At 35.6% G+C, this 18,529-nt stretch overlaps 2 protein-coding genes across 4 annotated transcripts in view; one reads left to right on the forward strand and one right to left on the reverse strand.

Annotated features, from left to right (window-relative positions):
* Positions 1 to 18,529, forward strand: part of LOC145674431 (coiled-coil domain-containing protein 174-like) — a 200,117-nt gene that overhangs the window by 173,706 nt on the left and 7,882 nt on the right. The window lies entirely within an intron of this gene.
* The window catches only part of LOC145674429 (pickpocket protein 28-like), a 216,180-nt gene that overhangs the window by 18,790 nt on the left and 178,861 nt on the right, over positions 1 to 18,529 (reverse strand). The window contains exon 14 of one of the 2 annotated variants that reach the window (XM_081744476.1): positions 9,748 to 9,855. The exons of the other annotated variant lie outside the window; for it this stretch is intronic. Coding sequence (XP_081600602.1) covers positions 9,763 to 9,855 — 93 coding nt within the window. The 3' untranslated portion in view covers positions 9,748 to 9,762. Of the gene's footprint in view, positions 1 to 9,747; positions 9,856 to 18,529 lie in introns of those variants that run through there. 2 annotated transcript variants of the gene reach the window in all.

Raw genomic sequence — 18,529 nt, forward strand, 5'->3', positions numbered from 1 at the left:
GTTGCCTCTGCTTCTTCTAGCCTGGCCTCCGGTGCGGGTTCTGCCTCTGCTGCTGTCCTCCTGACCCCAGCGTAAAGAAGGAAGCTCTCCCCTCGTCTTGAAAGTATATAGCCCTTGGCCGGTTCCTATGCTGCCACCTGCCGGGAAAGCTGAGGAACTATGCAAAGATATTGCAGAAGGAACGAGGCGATGTGGCGCTGCCTACCACAAGGTTCATTGTATATGATCATTAGAGAACATTTTCCTTTAGTTCTATCTTAAATGCTGTACGTATCTTTTAATTTTTCTTTATTTTGTCCATGTCTTCTGTAATTCCAGTTTCAATTGTTAATGAGCAGAGACACGATTTTGTGGTAATTAAGAATTCGTAACTTCGTTATAAAAATATGCGTAAAGCGGGATAAAATTGGTAAATAAAAGTTAAATGTAAGAACACTATTGTCCTTGGCAAACCCTTTATTTCACCGTAATTTCCACTCATCAATCATCATGACATGAACTCATACATGACTATATTAAATGGTAATTGAGTTTTTAAAAAGCAACACTAAGCATCCTCATTGAATAAAAGTATTATTTAAAGGATATATATATATATATATATATATATATATATAGAGAGAGAGAGAGAGAGAGAGAGAGAAAGAGAGAGAGAGAGAGAGAGAGAAAGAGAGAAAGAGAGATCATTAATAGAAAAAATAACTTTATTCACAGTTTACTTATGCAAATAACATGTAAGCATTGTTTGAATGTTTTCTGGTATTTGTTCTTTTGTCGGTATGTCTTTGTAAGAAGAGAGAGCCCTCTCCACATCAACATTTGAAACTGATGTGTACATTAATTGGAGACACTTTTAAGCGATTTCTGAATGCTCATCTAACATACCCCGTAACACTCCTTTCACACTATCCACTTTACCAGTAAATATCGTCTGAAGCTCATTTTGTAATTGGATGTAAAATTTCAAAAATTCATGATTGTCTATTTTCCCCAAAATTGGAATTTTCATCACATTGCTAGAAAACTTACTATCAGGTTTTGCAAGTTTGAGCTGGGGAGGATGAAATAATGATGTCAATGTCTTAAAGATCTCACTAGCTGGATCCTTTTTAAATATGTCATCCATTTTGTTGCTTTATGCCACCCCAACTTCCTTGAACTTTTTCTTCACTCTTCTTTCTCTCTCTTCACTCACCTCACTGTTTCCTAGTTTCTTTTTTAAATATAAGATCTGCCACAAGTTTATATTCGGACATCAGTTCATTTACTTTTGGAATAACTTTATGGGCAAAAGGTATGTTGAAATTTTCGAAGCACGTTATCAAGTCAGAAGTAGAAGCACAATGTTTTTTTGACAAATATAGCCTCCCAATTCACAAACTTGACATTACTTTCCGACAAATTGTGAAAATAATGAACACACTTCGCATCACTTTCCACACTTTTGACATACTCAACCAAATCAAGTATATATTCTGCAGTATGCACTACAGTAAGAAAGCAAGTATTGCATCGGGTCACGACTGGTAAAGGGAAATGTTTTGTTTGTTTTTCATCATTCTTGTACTTCTCCTTTAGGAGACTGACATCTATGTTTTCTCTTTCTTGTATTTAGAAAAGCCCGCTTTGTATGTGTCACGAACTCGTTCAGACGGTATAATTTCTTTGGCCATATTCTTGCAACTAAATCAATATGAATCAGATTATCAGAAATCAATCCCCTCAATATTTGTGCATATTTTGTCATGTATGTGCACCATCCCGAGGCAAATCTGGGACCACATTCGTTGCAGCCAAGAAAACAAAGTGAGGGATGTATGGCGCCAGACATCCAGCAGTCCCATATTTCATTGTGATAGACGAATGACGAACTAGTAGTATTTACTCATGGTCAAGTATGCAAAAGGGAGAAATAATGATGATGAGTAAATCATAAAAGCGTCGAAAAATTGTCACTTTGCCTTGAATTTCGTGAAATATCGAAACTTGTTGCAAATTTCGCTAATTCAACAGAATTTCGCGTTTAATCGCGAGTGTTACATGGGATAACAAATAGTCAAAACATATATGTTTTAGGTACACAACATTTTCGTACAAAACATACATTTCGCGTGCCACTAAAAAATCGTGTCGTTACTAGTAAGATTTTTGTTGTTCTTAGTGACGCTACCTTGATCTTTTTTTTTTTTTTTTTTTTTTTTGCTGGATTCATTGCCAAAGCCAGTGGTTTATGTATTTTTTTTTCTACAATTTCACCTGAATTTGGTTATAGGAACAAATATGATATTTGTTTCTGCGTTGCTTGTTGGATTGCTTTTGTTCTTTCTGACTAAACAGTTCTTCTTGCTGGTGCACATCTCATAGTAAACATAGGAAATTCTGTTGCTTGCAGCAATCATGTCAAAGACAAGTACACTGCATTTTCTAGTGGTGGAAGGGTGTTAAATTGGTATAATGGAAGGAATCAATTTCAACAGACATATAATTTATTATAACAAACTAATAAATAACGTATATATATATATAAAATTAATAACGTGAAATGATTCCTATGTTTATAGTGTTCCATTAAATCACGGTTTCACCGTTGGAAAGTGATCTAACGTTAGTATGAAGTTTCACCAGTGAATAATTAATTTCGTATAGCTTTTAAAGTCCAAATTCTGAAGCAAATTATTAGGCCGAATTAGGTTACTTAACCAATTACCACAAAAATTAACAATATTAAATATAACAGGAGTCAGGTTCTTATTGCGAGTGGGCGACCAATACTCACCACAACGTTAAATTTTAATCGGCACAAATAAAGAAAGAAAAAAGGTTATAATTTAGAATAGAGTAAATATTAATCAGACACAACAAGATGTGCTCCCGATTCCCTATTCAAACCCATTTCTATAACTCTTTAACAAATTCATGATACTTAAATATGAAACACTACAATATTATACACAACCACAATTTGATGTTGTTGCAAACGATTACCTTGAAGAAATACAAGGTTCGATACGTCACCTCAAGTGACGTAAGTTCATACATGGCAGCACCATAACGAGCAAAAGCTATGTTCACTGTTTCCCTCTCTAAATTGAAGTTTCTTTGTGCGTGCCTTATCTAGTGAAGAAGACGATAAAACCTTCAAATAACTCCTCTAATTTATCTTTATTATTTCGATTTTCTTCCTAATTTTGACTGGCAAGTGAATTGGGCGGAGTCATCTTCAGCCTATGGCGTCCCAGAAGTGATGATTTAGAAGCAATGTCTATTTCTTGAGGGACCAACCCTGTTTCACTGTACCAGTACCACGTGTTAGACTTGCACAGCTCTTCACTTTAAACTGTATATTAGTTATTCTGTTCAATACCTTTTGATATACGTAAGTGTTCATATTTCTTCTGTGATACAGTTCTTCGCGTTGTTTAAATTACTACAGCACGCCTAAAGATATAGTCCACCCACATAACACCTAAGTTAAAAGGTTGCCTATCACTCCGCACTTTTAGTTTTAACAACTACTGGGTGAATTTTTCGGCAACTACTGGGCAGATTTCTCATTAACTATTGGGTGGATATTAACGAAATTTGGTGGACAAGTAACCGATCATCTAAGGAATAAATATCGCTATGTTTGATCACCAGACTCGGTCAAGAGCTATCTCAGCTCGACTCGCCTTGTATGTGTTACTTTATTTCTTGGCAACTACTAGCCAAATCTGAACGAAATTCAGTAGGCGGGTATCCCGTCGCCTAAAGAATACAGACTGCTATATTTGATAGCCGGGCTCTGACAAGCTTGGTTGGGCTCTTCTTGTATGTGATATTTTATTTGTTGGTAACTATTGGCTGCATCTGAACTAAATTTGATGGACAAATAGCCCATACTTAGGGAATAAAAATTGTTATATTTTGGGCATGCCTGTTCTCCTGTATGGTTGCGAAATATGGTCGCTTTCTCTGAGAGAAGAACGTAGACTGAAAGTGTGTGAGAACAAGATTCTGAGACAAATGTTCGGACTCAAGAATGGCGAAAACTTCATAACGAGGAATTGCACAATTTATAACATTCACCAAATATTGTTAGGATAATCAAATCTAGGAGGCTCAGGTGGGCAGGTCGTGTAGCCAGAATGGAAGAAATTAGGGACGCTTTTAAAGTTTTAACTGGAAGTCCAATCAGAAAACGACCATTAGGAAAACCTAGGTGCAGATGAGAGGACAATATTAAGATGGGTCTCGCAGAAATAGGAATACAAAATAGAAACTGAATCCAGTTGGCTAAGGATAGAAGTCAGTGGATAGCTTTTCTGAACGCGGCATTAAGCCTCCGGGTTCCATAGGCCATAGAGTGAGTTAGTTATATGTTCGGATGAGCTCGGGCAGGGACAGGCTCTGCTCGGCTGGTTTCTGCGTGATACTTTTCTTTTTAGTAACTACTGTCCGAATCTGAACGAAATTTAGTGAGCGAGTAGCCTATCACCTAAGATCAGAAGATCATTATATTTGGTGGCCAGACTCGGCTCGACAACAGAAAATGTGATCTACAGCTTTTCATGCTGGCAGCTTTTGAGTTCGGTTCAGCTTTGTGTATTATTCTTTCAGTAAATGTGTACTTTTCGGTCTCTTTTCCCTATGTTATGGAGATTTTTATCTTTAGTTATTGTTTCTTTGCTCCTCCGTACTCTCACTACCTATTTGTCCCATTAGTTTATCTTACTTTTAGACTGGTAACAACATCACGTACACACATGACCTTGTATTCCAACATGGAAATATCCTGAACACTTCAAAGCTTTTTTTTTCTCTCTCTCTCTATTCTTCAATTTTTCTCCTTTTCTCTGTACTTCTTCTTCCTTTCCTTATCAGATGAAGAATTTACTGAAAGAACATAGTGTAATTTCTAGTGTGTGTAATTTTGTTTCCATTACAATGAGTTATTTAAGCGCAAGTAAGTTAATTACCACATAATACGAACAAGCCTTCCCTGCTGGTAAAGTTACTAACGCACGCATTTTTTGTGCACGATTCGATTTCCGGTGCTCAGTGCTAGAGCGTTCATCTCCAATGCTTCGGGTCCCTGGTTCGATCCCAGCTCACGCCGTGTGGGCTTTGTGCTGGACAAACACCGTGCTCGTGGCTTTTCTCGGGGTTTTACCGTTTCCTCCCCCTTTCTTCATTCCACCATTTCTTTCATTTCTCATCATCGCCGTCTCCTTTAGCCTAACCGACATAATCGCGGGACGTAAAACTCGAAGATTTCATTTCCTTTTTCATTTTTCGATTTCCGGTGAGAGAGCCTTGAAACTGGAATGCATTACGATGGTACTGATTCTTCCTTAAATTGTACACCCAGCCACAAAAGTATCTCCCCCCTAAGTGCTCTAATTCCATTACTTGGGGTCCAGGTAATTTGCAGTTGTGAGAATGCCTAGATAAACTTAGATAAACTAGTGCAATTTTCACAAAAGTTAACACCCGTAAGCATTTGAAAGTCAAAGTTGGCAGATGGTCTTTTCTAAAAGATTTCAGCATGGTAAGTTCATTTTTACCGGTTGCCAACTTGATCTGTTCTCTGTTTCGTGCTATGGCGCCATTTTCGAAACTGGCTATCATGATCATTTAAAATTCAAAATTCTTGGAAATTAGTGACCTTTACGTCAAACTATATGTTTTTGAGGCTGGAAAATTCAAATCTACTGTTTATTTTTGCATTTTAATGTTCAGCCATATATCAATATGGCTATCATGATCATTCGAAATTTAAAATTACTAAAAATTAATCACCTTTATATTAAACCATATGTTTTGAGGCTGAAAATTTCTATTTTTGCATACGAATGATTGATTTTGTTATTCGGCCATATTCCAATATGGCTGCCCTCATTTTGGATTAGGGCATGCTAAATTCATTGTCAGTGGTTACCGGGCTTTAATTTTATAATTGAAACAATTGAGGAAAATGCGGTTGGAATGATGCGTACTGTTATCTAGGAATCAGACATTTGTGGGACACAATAGAGAGGCACATTTACACACAGGATCTGATAACTACAAATAATTAAATTTTAGGAAGGAAAAAACATTGATTTTAATAAGTGAATGCATACCACATAATGTCTTTAAAATATTCCTGCAGATGTTCTGGCTCATGCTACACTTACAAGCAGCAATACGTTTCAGTTTTGCCTTTCTACAGTTGCAGTTAGCCGTTCTGCATTGTGTTGTACAACTACAGGTGATAAGTATAATGCAAAACTCTGGAACCGATGGCAGGGGTGTTAAAGTAGGAATGAAGCTGCCATTCTTGATTTCTCATCCAACAGTCTCAGGTGGGGTCAACACAAGGTACTGCTTATTTGCTCTATACCACACTAATGCTTGATAGTGTGTCCTCTTGATTTGAAAGAAGAGGACATGTTTGGTTGGTGGCAGATATTCCAGAGGACGTCCTTGTGTAAAGACTACTGATCATGCATCGTTCACTGATCCAGTTGTGTCAATCTTATAAAGATTGCAGATGAGTTGTTCTGAATCAGTACATATTTGGTTAGTCAGATCTCCTTGGCCAAAATTTGACAAAAGATACGGTTTTGCTATGTATATTTTCAACATTTTTTAAATGTCCTGCGAGGAAAGGTGTAGTATCAGAACCTGTTAGAGAATGGAAAGCTAGTGATTACATTATCAAGCTGACGTGCAATATCATGAATTGGAATATACTTCTTTTTTTCGATGTTCCTGACTTCATCCAGATCTTTGTATATGATATCTTTGTGAAATGAGCCAACAGAAGAACAAATACATCTGTGTCTCGAGCAGCTGCAACAATAGAGGAAGCATGGCTCCTTATACAATGGAAAATCATACGTGTGTCAGCTTCCTCGTTTCGGGCTTCCATCTCTTTTGTACTGACAAGAGGAGATGTTTTAATTTGATCTTCATCAGTGAAACTGTCTGATACAAAAATGACTTTGCTTGGAGCAGCCTGTAGAATGATCTGTTCAGACAGAAAATTTGCCAAGCCAGATTTATTTTCTTTCATAGCCATAAAGTTGTTCCAGTTTTTTGGGAGAAGGACACTCCTGTCTTGTATGTTTCTCCTCACTGGTGCTAAATTCTTAGCTCTTCTCTTCCAGGTACCTTCTTTGATTGACATTTCAAAGTACCTATCAAACAAAACGCACAACGTCTAAGCGACAGAATACACTTCCAATTTGAAGTAAACAGGCAACAAACGCATCAGCAAAGTCAGCAAAGGTTTCTGCTTTCGGGGACTTTCCCAATGCGAATATGTAAGTTTGGCCATCAATAATCAGTGCAGGCTGCTTGTAGGACAAGGTGTTTCACCAAATGGAAATGACGCATGGGACACTGCTAATTTATATGAAGTACCAGTAATATACCAACTAAAAATTTCTGCAAACTGCTTCTCTACTTTAAGTTTTTGTTGGTTTGTTTGCTTGTTTAAAAAGGAATAAAAGTATGCTTATGATTTGATGTGAGCCAAAAGTATGCTTATGATTTGATGTGAGCCACACATTTTCACTAGCTGTCATAGTCGGCATGAGCCATGTAAACAGACTAAGTTAGTATAGCAAATTTTCAAGTTTCTGAAGATATACCAGTTGCCAACTTTGACTACCAAATGCTTACATTTTGGCGTGGGAAACCCGGGTTCGATTCCCGGCGGGAGTTCATATGTTTCGGATTCCACGTTAATCAATAGGTCTCGTCTCATACAGCCTCGCTGCTGAAACGGACGTTAAACTGTTACAGTTCACTGTTACCGTAAACAGTAACAATATTATTTCATACGTTCGTATATATATATAAAAGCGTAGATTTTGTATTACTAAGTAACATTGTTAAACCTATGGGTTATTTTCGAGAGGAAGTATTATGGTCCGCATATCCTTAATCTGCAACAGCTGGTGAACACAATACGGCTGCTGACTATGTTTATGATTATGTATTACACTACCGGTATTTAGGCCTGTTTCTCATAATATAAAACAAATTCCCTTGTATAGCATGTAAATAAGGTTCAAGAGGATAATTACAGCGTTGATTAGACATGCAGAGCAGAAACACATAATATGCATGTTTACGAACTGAGCGAATAAAGTAGGCCTATCTGTGTTAAACGTATAGTAATTATGTAAGTTGGGTTTTTATTTCCGTAAAATTTAGTAAAATTTAATGTTCCTTAGATTAGGGAAACTTACCGACCACTGGTGAAATCTGTCTTAAATGACAGTAACTATGGTTGTCATTAAAACGAAATGATATTGTTTATGTGTTTTCCGGATGTGGGAAACGGGAAGTGCAGTAGTTCAAATTAAGTATAAAATTTATAGTGGATATACAGAAAAGGGACTGAAGCGGAATTTAGAAGTTAAATTGGAAAGTTTGGAGGTGAAATAATACGAGATATAATAATAAATTATATATATATATAACTATGGAAATATGTTAAAATAATAGTAGTTGTCCTAGAGGGAGCTATGATTTCCGGGGCAGTGAAAAAATGTAGTAAGTTAACGGTGGTGAGTTTATGTAGTGCGGTACCCGATAATTAGAAATTATTGCTAAAAACGCTAATTGGAAATATAAACCTTAAGCAAAAACGATTCTGAACAACCTTAAAATGTTTGGGTAGAATCGAGGTACTCGCCAATTATGTAAGTGATATAAAAATTTAAACATAAAATTTCATGGGGATTCATAAGTAAACTGCCATTTTGTTCTGACTTGGTGACCTTAACTAAAACAATTACCTTGGAAATTTAAACTGTTTATAGTGATGTTAGTTTTGCAAAGGAAATCTCAATTCTTGACCATGCGAAGCTAAATACCTGTAGTTGCACAAACCCGGGTAGGCCTATGGGGGAGCAAAAATTAACCTTATCGCAACCGTGTTCTGAAAGATTTATGAGTGTCTTTCCACATAGTCATCCATGTTATTGATCGTAGATATGAAAATTCTGACAGTAAACAAACAGTGAATACTCATTATACTAGCTATATGCTATAATGGAATAATCGCTGATTTTGAGCAATGACTCATTGTTAGCCGAGATAGTAATTGTCTCATATGCTTCAGTCTAGATAACAATATCATCCTTCATTCACGGTTAATACCTCACGGAAATATAATAGTTTGTGTGTATTATGAAAGTGAAGTATTTTGAATAATGTTTTTAGGTTAAGTTAGAGTAGGATAGTTAGGGTAGGTTTTCTTATATTAGTAATCTTTTGTGATAAAATGTACGGATAATAGTAATTTGAATACGGAAATGTGTCCGTATGCTCAAATATCCGAATCATATGTAAAATGAGCGCTCTACGTATATTGAAATGTGATGATATGTTTGTTTATATATATGTGAAGCACCTGTTAACTAAGTAATATGTATTACAGACATATTCAAATTGTTAAATATTGAATAAGATTAAATATTTGAATAAGGTGAACAGCTTAACTGACAAATGTAACCTGACGAAGCAATCTGTGAGTGGGTATTACCGTGAACTTTTACAATGCGACTAGACGTTCATAGTGTCTGCATGATCAAATTATGCTGAATATCTCAATAAAAGATATCTAGACTGAGTAAACGATAAATATTCTAATCTTCCAACTAACTACGTAAATGATTCGAACTATACATGTACAGTATTCATCGTTTATTGTAATGTTCCATATACATAGCAATACATCTGTGAACTATTAATAGAAAATTAGGAGTAACAATAATTGCATATTTAAAATCTTCCTCTTGAAGTTAACTCCACTGATAGAAATGGATTTTTTTTTCTTCTCTTCTCTGTTATTGTTGATGTTAGAGTTTTAGTTGTCTGTTAATAAAAGAAATAAATGGGTTACTAAACTTCGAAAAATTCACTCTTTTATTAGTATATCAAAATAATAGCGATAACATTTAAATTAAATAGTAATGCATGGATGACTGGACACTAGTATGAAGACGTAGTAGACTGCTCACTGGAGTGCCATTGCCACAAGTTCTTGGATGTACAGGTAAACAATTTAGTTTTCCTTTGAAATGAATAATCGTTGTGCATACTAAATTATAGCATGTTTATGTCGAATATAAGAAATTTGTAGGATTACTGAATCTAATTATTTGGTCTATGGAAAGAACAGTGAAACACTATAGCCAATATTTATGACTGTTGATTACGTGACAATATCTAAATAAAATAGCGAAGTTTAACAAAGGTGAATTTCTCTAAATAAGAATTTCTTTGATTTTTTTTTCTTTTCTTCCTGTCTTAATGGCATGAAAATCATCTTGTGAAAGATTACGGCAACAGCCTAGATTAATCTTTTTTTTTTTAATGTAGTAAGCAAATAAAGGAGACTACAAAACTAAAAAAAAAAAAACTCAACTCAAATGGTTACAAGTCAAATACTTTCGTGAAAATTGATCGGTAGCCTAATAAATATATAGTTTTATGTAAAGGTCATAGTAATTTTGATGGGCTTTGTAAAATTTTAATAATGATGGCAGCCGTGTTCTTAAATGGCAGAATGTCAAAACTGATAACTTCTATGTAGAAACGGACGGCAGATTTGCGTTTTCTTCAGCCTCAAAAGCATAAGGTTTAACACAAAGATAAATTTTCATTGATTTTAAGTTTGAAATAAATTATGGCAGCCATTTTGGAATATGGTTGAACATAAAACCCAGTCACTCCTGTGCAAAATGGACTGCAGATTTGAATTATTTTAGCCACAAAAACATATAATTTGACATAAAGATGACGGAGTTTCATGAATTTTAAATGTTTGAAAATTGTGACGGCCATATTGGAAAATGGCACCGTAGCGTATAAACGAGGACAGATCGAGCCTGGCAACCGGTGAAAATGAATTTAGCATGCCCAAAGCCTTTAGAAAAGACTATCTGCCTGCTTTGACTATGATTTACCTACGACACTTTAAAAAGCATGAAATCTGTGATTTTGAAACAGTCTATAGACAGATGCAACCCAACTTACACGTAACTTTTCTCGGCACTGACAGCAGTTGGTATCCCTGATCCAGGTGTTTATCCAGGTAAAATTGTAAAGTAGGTGACCAACAAAACAGTTCTTCATTCTAAGATGAATCTCTATGGTTCGGATCGTGTTTTCCAAAGAACACCATATATTTATCTTAATATTGCTGTGTATGTAATTTATTATATCTTTATATACTGTATGTTTAGAGAAATAAAAATACTGAGCACGCATGAATCAGAAAATGCTTGAAAGTAGCTGAAAATATAAAATCTAGAACAACTGCTGGAAATATGGTAGTAAATGATTGCCTTCATTGAGAGACCTCCAATTCTCCTCATTCCAACATCTTTTTCTTTCTGGAGGAGAGATCTTTCTTGTCACACTGAGTATGTATTGAAATTGAAACATTTGAAAAAGTTACAACCTTGCCGGGATTCGAACCCGGGCCCGCCGAACAGAAGTTCAATACGCTAACCACTTGCCTACCGCGTCACTTAACCTTTTATCTAAACTTTTAGCTAGTTAAAATCGTTGCATGTAAGACTATACAAACTACTAATGCTCGTATGAGAAGACGTTCCTTATGAGTATCACAATGACTTACTCGAGATTTCCTTCTGTAACTCAAAAGCAAGTTATATAGACATTCGTCAATGAGGAAAATATCACGAAACGTTCTTCAACTTGAGGCTACCTCATCATTTTTAACTGGTCCCCATTTACATTACTACTATTCTTTCTCATCGTAACTTCTAATTTCCAAAGAAGAAGAGCCGGCAGCATTTACGCCGATCTCAAGAGTTTCAGTATTCGCGCGCTACCCTAGCCAGCTGTTTGAAGTTGGTCATGTAAAATGTACAGAAAAAAATTGAGCAAGAGAACAGAATCTAACCAACCCCCGCGGAGCTTCTAACCAGTTCCTATTATTATTATTATTATTATTGCAAAGTCGAGACTTGGCTACATATTTTATATTTTATTGAATAATTAACACACTCCACTTTAGGGGGTTTGGAGGAGGGAAATATTATCTTGTTGCTTTTCATTTGTTTAGTTGCACGCTACACCAAGCCTGGATACTACATTTCACCTTTCTATATCTGCGGGAAGTACCCTAGAGGTTGTGATGATCATGAGGGAACAAGTGATGAGATCAATGAACTTTAAATCAGAGATGTGCGTCTACGCGTAAAAAACGATAGTTTACGTTTACGTGTCAACAATGCGTAGACAATGTAAACAACGTAGACTATGTAGAATATGTCAACAACACTTAATTTAATATGGCGTCGTGGACAATAAAGGAGCTTTCTTTTGTCGTTACCTTGCGAAATTGCGTAACAAAATAAAATACCTAGACCAGCGAATAGTAACTTTCGAATACTTAGTTTCGTCTTGATGAAGGAAAATAACAAATATTATGCATTTTGTAAAGTATGCAAAATTGGCAAATACAGCAGCTTCAAGACTGAAAGCCCACAGGTGAGAATTAGTTTTGTACGTTTCATTATAAAAGCAGTGCTCGAAGTGGAAAATCTAAGGAAGTGGTATGCACAGACAAAGGATATAGGATTCATTCTTCTACCTTTCTTAAACACTACAGCTGCATCGACAGCGCAACTTCAGCGTTGTCATTCGTATCACTTTCAGATTAGATAATTCCCTCTACTTTTTATATGTTAGTCGTTTCCCTGCACCGAAGCAAAACAACTGAATGAAAAAATATGAACAAACGAGCAATGAAATTCTTCCTTACATTTGATCGTGGTTGTCTACATAGTCTACACGAGAAAAGGTGTAATGTAGATTACGTATAAATTCCAGTAGACAATCGCGTAGACGTAATATTATAGTTTACGGCACATCACTGCTTTAAATGTTGTTAATACGCAAAGTATCAGGTTGTCAGAAAAGTCATGACGTATTTCGGTAAAATATGACAAATGATGGTTTGTGGATATACTAGAGTTATTCGGATCATGCAATAGTTTGTCAAGAATAGCTAAGATTTTGAGCGTTTTGTGTAGTAATATTGCTCTTTGATTGGTTTGGTTTTACAGATTTGATCCGAGATGGCGTGGGTCAATGAAAACTAGACCCATCACCCACCGCGACCCACTGACCTGTAATCCACCACCTACTCTGACCCACTACCTACCATGAACCACTGACCCACCAAAACACATCATCATCAACTCTTACACATGATCCACGTCCTCTTTTCTACCGACTAAAGAGTTTATACTTGTAATAAAACCAGGTTGTCAAATTCTAACTAATCGGAGTTTGAATTTCTACGGTCAATCCTTCAAGCACCGCTCTGTTAGAATAATGATGGATCTGACCTTTACGATATAGAATGGTAAAGTGTTTGTCATGGGCAAACTTGCGATGAATTTCAATTAAATTATCATGGTCTAATTATTTCCTTGTTGAATTATCGATAGTTTTCAGTGGAAAAAACGGATGAAATTTGAAAGTCCCAAATCAAGATACGTAGACCAACATACAGAAGCTTACATTACAAATTTTATGTCTATTTTTCTCACAACTTTATGGGTTGATTGCCCTGTGCTCTAAGCGCTCCATATAATAAAAAAGCTTCAGCAATTATTATAAAGCGTATAGTAAGCATATATGGATATATGATGCGAAGCACTGTATTTTTTGTTGAGTTGGGTTTAACATCCCTTTCAGCAGCGAGAATATATGAAAATGGACCTACCCCATGCCATAAACGTCACCAACACCTAGTGGCCCACTTGCGCGTAAACGTCAATATAGAGACGAGTCGAAGGATTGCCGCTAGTGTCCCAGGGTTTCGTCGAGTCGAAACAGATATCTCGCGTCGGAGTGTTGAAGATACCACCGCGTAACAGCGAGGACTTCGTTTTGGTCCGCGCTCCTTCGATTCGTCGAGAGAATCGCGAAGTGACCAACACGAACTATCGCCAGTCATGTGCATGCGGTTATTGTTATATATTATTTTTTTCCTGACGAATTGTTCCTAAAGTGAGCTCCGGGGGTCAAGAATAACATCTGCCTCAACATCATGAAGTAAAAATGAAAAATCTTGAGTGCAATATTTGTATGAATTTAATGGCAACTGTTGTCGATCATTAGAAAGTGAGTATGGGAGAACTATGAATTAAAATAGACATGTTTCATTTTGTTACAAAATTACATGGTGAACGCATTTTATCTTATCCCAAACAGTTATCGTCTCATATATACGGTTAAAAGAGCACTCAGATTGACCAAATTAAAAAGATCTCAACGATTTATACTTCTACATGCGACGTCTCCTTCATCGCCTCCATGACGCAGTCTAAAGAACACCCGCCCAGTAATCATAAGAATGGTGGTTAGAGCCCCCTCCAGGGTACTTTTTTGGTTCCTTTTTAGACTCACCTTAATGTAAACAAATCACACATATAGATGAGTTAACATATTTTGGGGGAGTAATTTTGTGGTTCATTGGTGTTTGTCGCGTCAGAAGATGCTGTCTAGAGTGCAGTGAGCACACAGGGTCGGTGGGTCAGAGTGCGTCATAGTGAGTGGTGGGTCACGGTGGATGATGGGTCGGAGTGGGTCACTCCAACTCTGGATTTGACACCACATAGAAAATGGAAGACCAAAAATTGCATGTTCACCATATTTTATTGTTTTACTTCAGGCAAGGGAAGAACGGGCAAATGGTGTTTGTGATTTTAACTGTCCTCAATGTTTCTAAGTTTTTGTCCCTGTTCTTAAAGAGTTAGTGCAAAAACTGTAAAAGTGAGTAAAACGCGTAAAAATAGGAAACAAGGTACTGAGGAAGGTTCGTTAAATTAGTTAACTTAAAAACATAATCCAGTGCCCTGAAACACCAGATTCCAATCAATATCAGTATCTGTCCAATGCCGTGCCGTGAAAAATCAGGGCCCGAGGCGAGAGAATACGGCAGCACCTCCGTACATATGAGTTGTCAATTTAAAGTTGACTTTTCTGGACTATTCTTTCTGCATGATATTTTACTATTTTATCATGACTGAAATCAGAATGTTTCAGTATTATTACACTGGAATCGTAAAAGTGTGTAATTACTGAATTCACTGCAGCTCCATTTTTTTCCTTCTCCCAGAACAGTGATGTCTTAGAGTAGTGGCTTAAGCGTTAGTTTCATAATGTTGGGGGCGCGAGTTCGATTCCGGCTGTGACAATTCAGGATTTTCTTAAAATGATTCTCATATTTGCTTATCTTTACATAAATAATAAACTTGAATTTTGCCTCATGACAGCACTCACAGACAGAACACAACCACCAAAACATATAACGCTTTTAGCTTCCTCAGAGCTATTTTTTTATTTGATATCAAATTTCTTTAATTTTATCTTTTATTTGTTGGATTTTTAGTGTATCACATAAAATTTATCTTTCTCTTTCTTCTTGTCTTTCTTTCCAAAGGTTTTCTAAAACGTGCCTGGCCAGAATACTAAATTTTTCTAGTTTCTGTTCTTCTATCATCGCTTTTATGCCTTGTTCCAATTCATTCCTTATTTCTTTTATTGTATCATTTGTTACATATCTGTCGCAAGACCAGAAAACATGCTCCGGAGTGTGAAGTTCACCACAAAAGCATTTATCGTCGTTTCTTAAGTTTAATTTTTAAAATGTGTTGGAAATGGCCCATGTCCTGATACGTATTCTTTCCTCTCTTTCCTTATATTTCCCATTCTTTCTCTTGTTTATAAATCTGGTATGATATTTCTAGTTCTGGCACCTTTCCTGGAACTTTTCCATTATTCTTCCCATTTTGCTCGAATGATTCGTTCAATATCTTCATATTTCTCCCGTGATTTCTACTATCTTCATTATTTCTTTATTTTGGATCAGGGTCTTGATACATATGAAGAACCGATAATCTCCAAATATTAAGAAAATGTGAGTAATTGCAGTACTTCAGCTGGGATTGTCTTCATTATGTTATTTACCCTTCTTAAAATAAATATTTGTACTCTTCTCAAAGTTTCTTTTAGTTTAATATTCATAAAAATTTGGTGTCCCCATGTGCCCACCCAGTACTGTAAGATTATCATTAAAATTGTCTTGTTATATAGCTTGAATATCTTCTTGTCCAATCTAAAATCCTTTGTTACAACTGTTAGAAATTTGTTGGCTATTTTCTTTGCTTTTTTTCTGTTAGTTATGTTGTGTGTGTATGAAAGTTTAATTTCTTATCGATCCATGCCCCAAGATACTTGCATTCATTTACGTGTTCAATTTTTGTATCATTAATTTTTATTATTGGATCCCTCTTTGGTCAAATTTTAAAGACCATATATTTAGTTTTACTTGCTGATAAATTTGACTTACTTTCTTTGCACCAATTATCTAATCCTGTTAATATTATTTGCCCTTTTCTTTCTATTTCATTTCTTGATGATGCTAAAAATACAACTGCCAGATCATCAACATAACCCACAACACCGATTGTTTCTTGCATATTATTTAGGTGATTTAAACATGGTTGTAGCGTAACATCCCACATTAAGGGCCCTTATGGGCAGCCTTTTGTGATATTTATTGTAATGGTTTCTCCCGGTGCTTGTATTTATCTTCCGCTACAATAATCTAACATTATATTATACAGTGTTTTACTGATATTCATTTTTTTAAAATTTGTTGAAGAAAGCTGGCCACAAAAATTATCAAATGCTCCACATATGTCAGCGTCCTGTGGTACTCACAAAACATTTTTTATAGAGGGAGTTTGGCTACGGTCATATAATAGACTGAAATAGTGTGACGTCACACCCTTTTCATTGCCATGGTGATCGCCATTTTATTTTCTAAACAACAAGTAGCTTAAATACCTAAAGAACTTTAATGCTAAGTGAAAAGAGTAATGAAATATTTCTGAATTGCAAACACTAGAGTGAATGAAATATTTATGTTTATTTCTAATCAACGAAACTAAAAAAAACAAAGATATAGAAAGAGAAAAAGAGGAAACAAATGTACTTATCTTGTTCATAATCAAGTATTAACCTTAAATAATTCTGGAAAATTTTTGATTCATTAATATAGGTATCATAACACTACATACGTGTACAGGATTAATGTTTAACAGTGTTTAGAATATATGTTTAACCATTTATAGTTGGTTGTTTTCTTATTGTACTGTTTCTAAAAGCTTTTTTTTTAAAAAAAAAAAATAGTTGATACGGAATATAAGAATAAATCGTACCTATTGTATATTCATCCACTGATGGTTCGGATTGAAAATTTCCAAAAGCTTGCTCCCCCCCCCCCTTCTATTGATAATGGAAATCTGCAATATTACAAAAGTGGACATAAGAAAAAACAAATGTCCCAAAAGCATTAACACTTCTAAAACAAAAAAGAGATCTTTCTTTTTGATTTTTAAAATTTTATTTGTTGTTTCCTAAACGCATTTCCTGTTCTAAATCTGTACCCGTTCCCACCAACTGTATTAGTCGTTAAAACATTTTATAATCGTAAATAAATTTACAGCCGTTGTTCTTGTTTGTACTAGAACGCGTTTGTATAGAAAAAAAAAAAAAACATGGCGATCACCATGGTAACGGAAAGGAAATGACGACATCACTATTTCAGTCTATTTGTAGTACTCACCAACTGTCTATAAAAATTGTTGCTGAAGTACCGCAGGATTCTGAAACATGGATATAGCACATATTAGTTCCTAAGTGAAATCTGGACCCGACTACGATAGGTCCCATAGTATTGCAGCTATCTACCTTGAAAAAAAAATGAAATTTTATCTTTCCGGCAGCCTATAACTCTGAAAGGAACCACTCGTACACCCAGATTGGTCTCTACTTTTTGTCTTGTCTTGGTGTCAAGAATCACCTCCCAAACGGTGTTGTTTCGAAACACTCTGTATATTAGGTGGTGGATACGAAGTAACACCCCATCCCTCTGATCCAACTAGTTACCTTGAATTTTAGGAAGTGTGTTTCCTGTTATAGCTTTTAACTGCAGACAGTGTTGAGAAGTAATCAAAAAAATGAGTGTTTACACCTTTGCTGGTAACGATGGGAAGGTGGTAGTATTTTGCAGAGCTGTTGTATGACTTCTACAGAATGGTTTTCTGCGGAATTTATACTTTAAAATACGCAATACATAAGGTTTATTATGTTTTCTGAAAAGGCAATAAAATAAAGAAGATATGATACTGAAGATTTCTTAGTTGGAATAAATATGGGTTTAGATATTTTCAGTGGGCATTTGTTGGTCCACAGTCAAAACACCCTTATTCTTTGTCATCTTTGCGTTTCATGTTGTACGTCTCTCATTCAGGCAGGCATCATATTTATTTTGAATCGTTTGTGATAATGCAAACTCTATTATTTAAAATATGTTTGTTTCCATTTTCTACATCGTTTTTTATTTTTCTTATAAATAGTAGGGCGCGCACACAATAATAAACTCGGTTAACAAATACACCAATTGTGAGTATTTTCAGTCTTTAATGCTAGGGTG

The sequence above is a fragment of the Thermobia domestica genome, chromosome 17 (assembly GCF_964235325.1).
Source record: "Thermobia domestica chromosome 17, izTheDome1.hap1.1, whole genome shotgun sequence".
Classification (NCBI taxonomy): Eukaryota; Metazoa; Arthropoda; class Insecta; order Zygentoma; family Lepismatidae; genus Thermobia; species Thermobia domestica.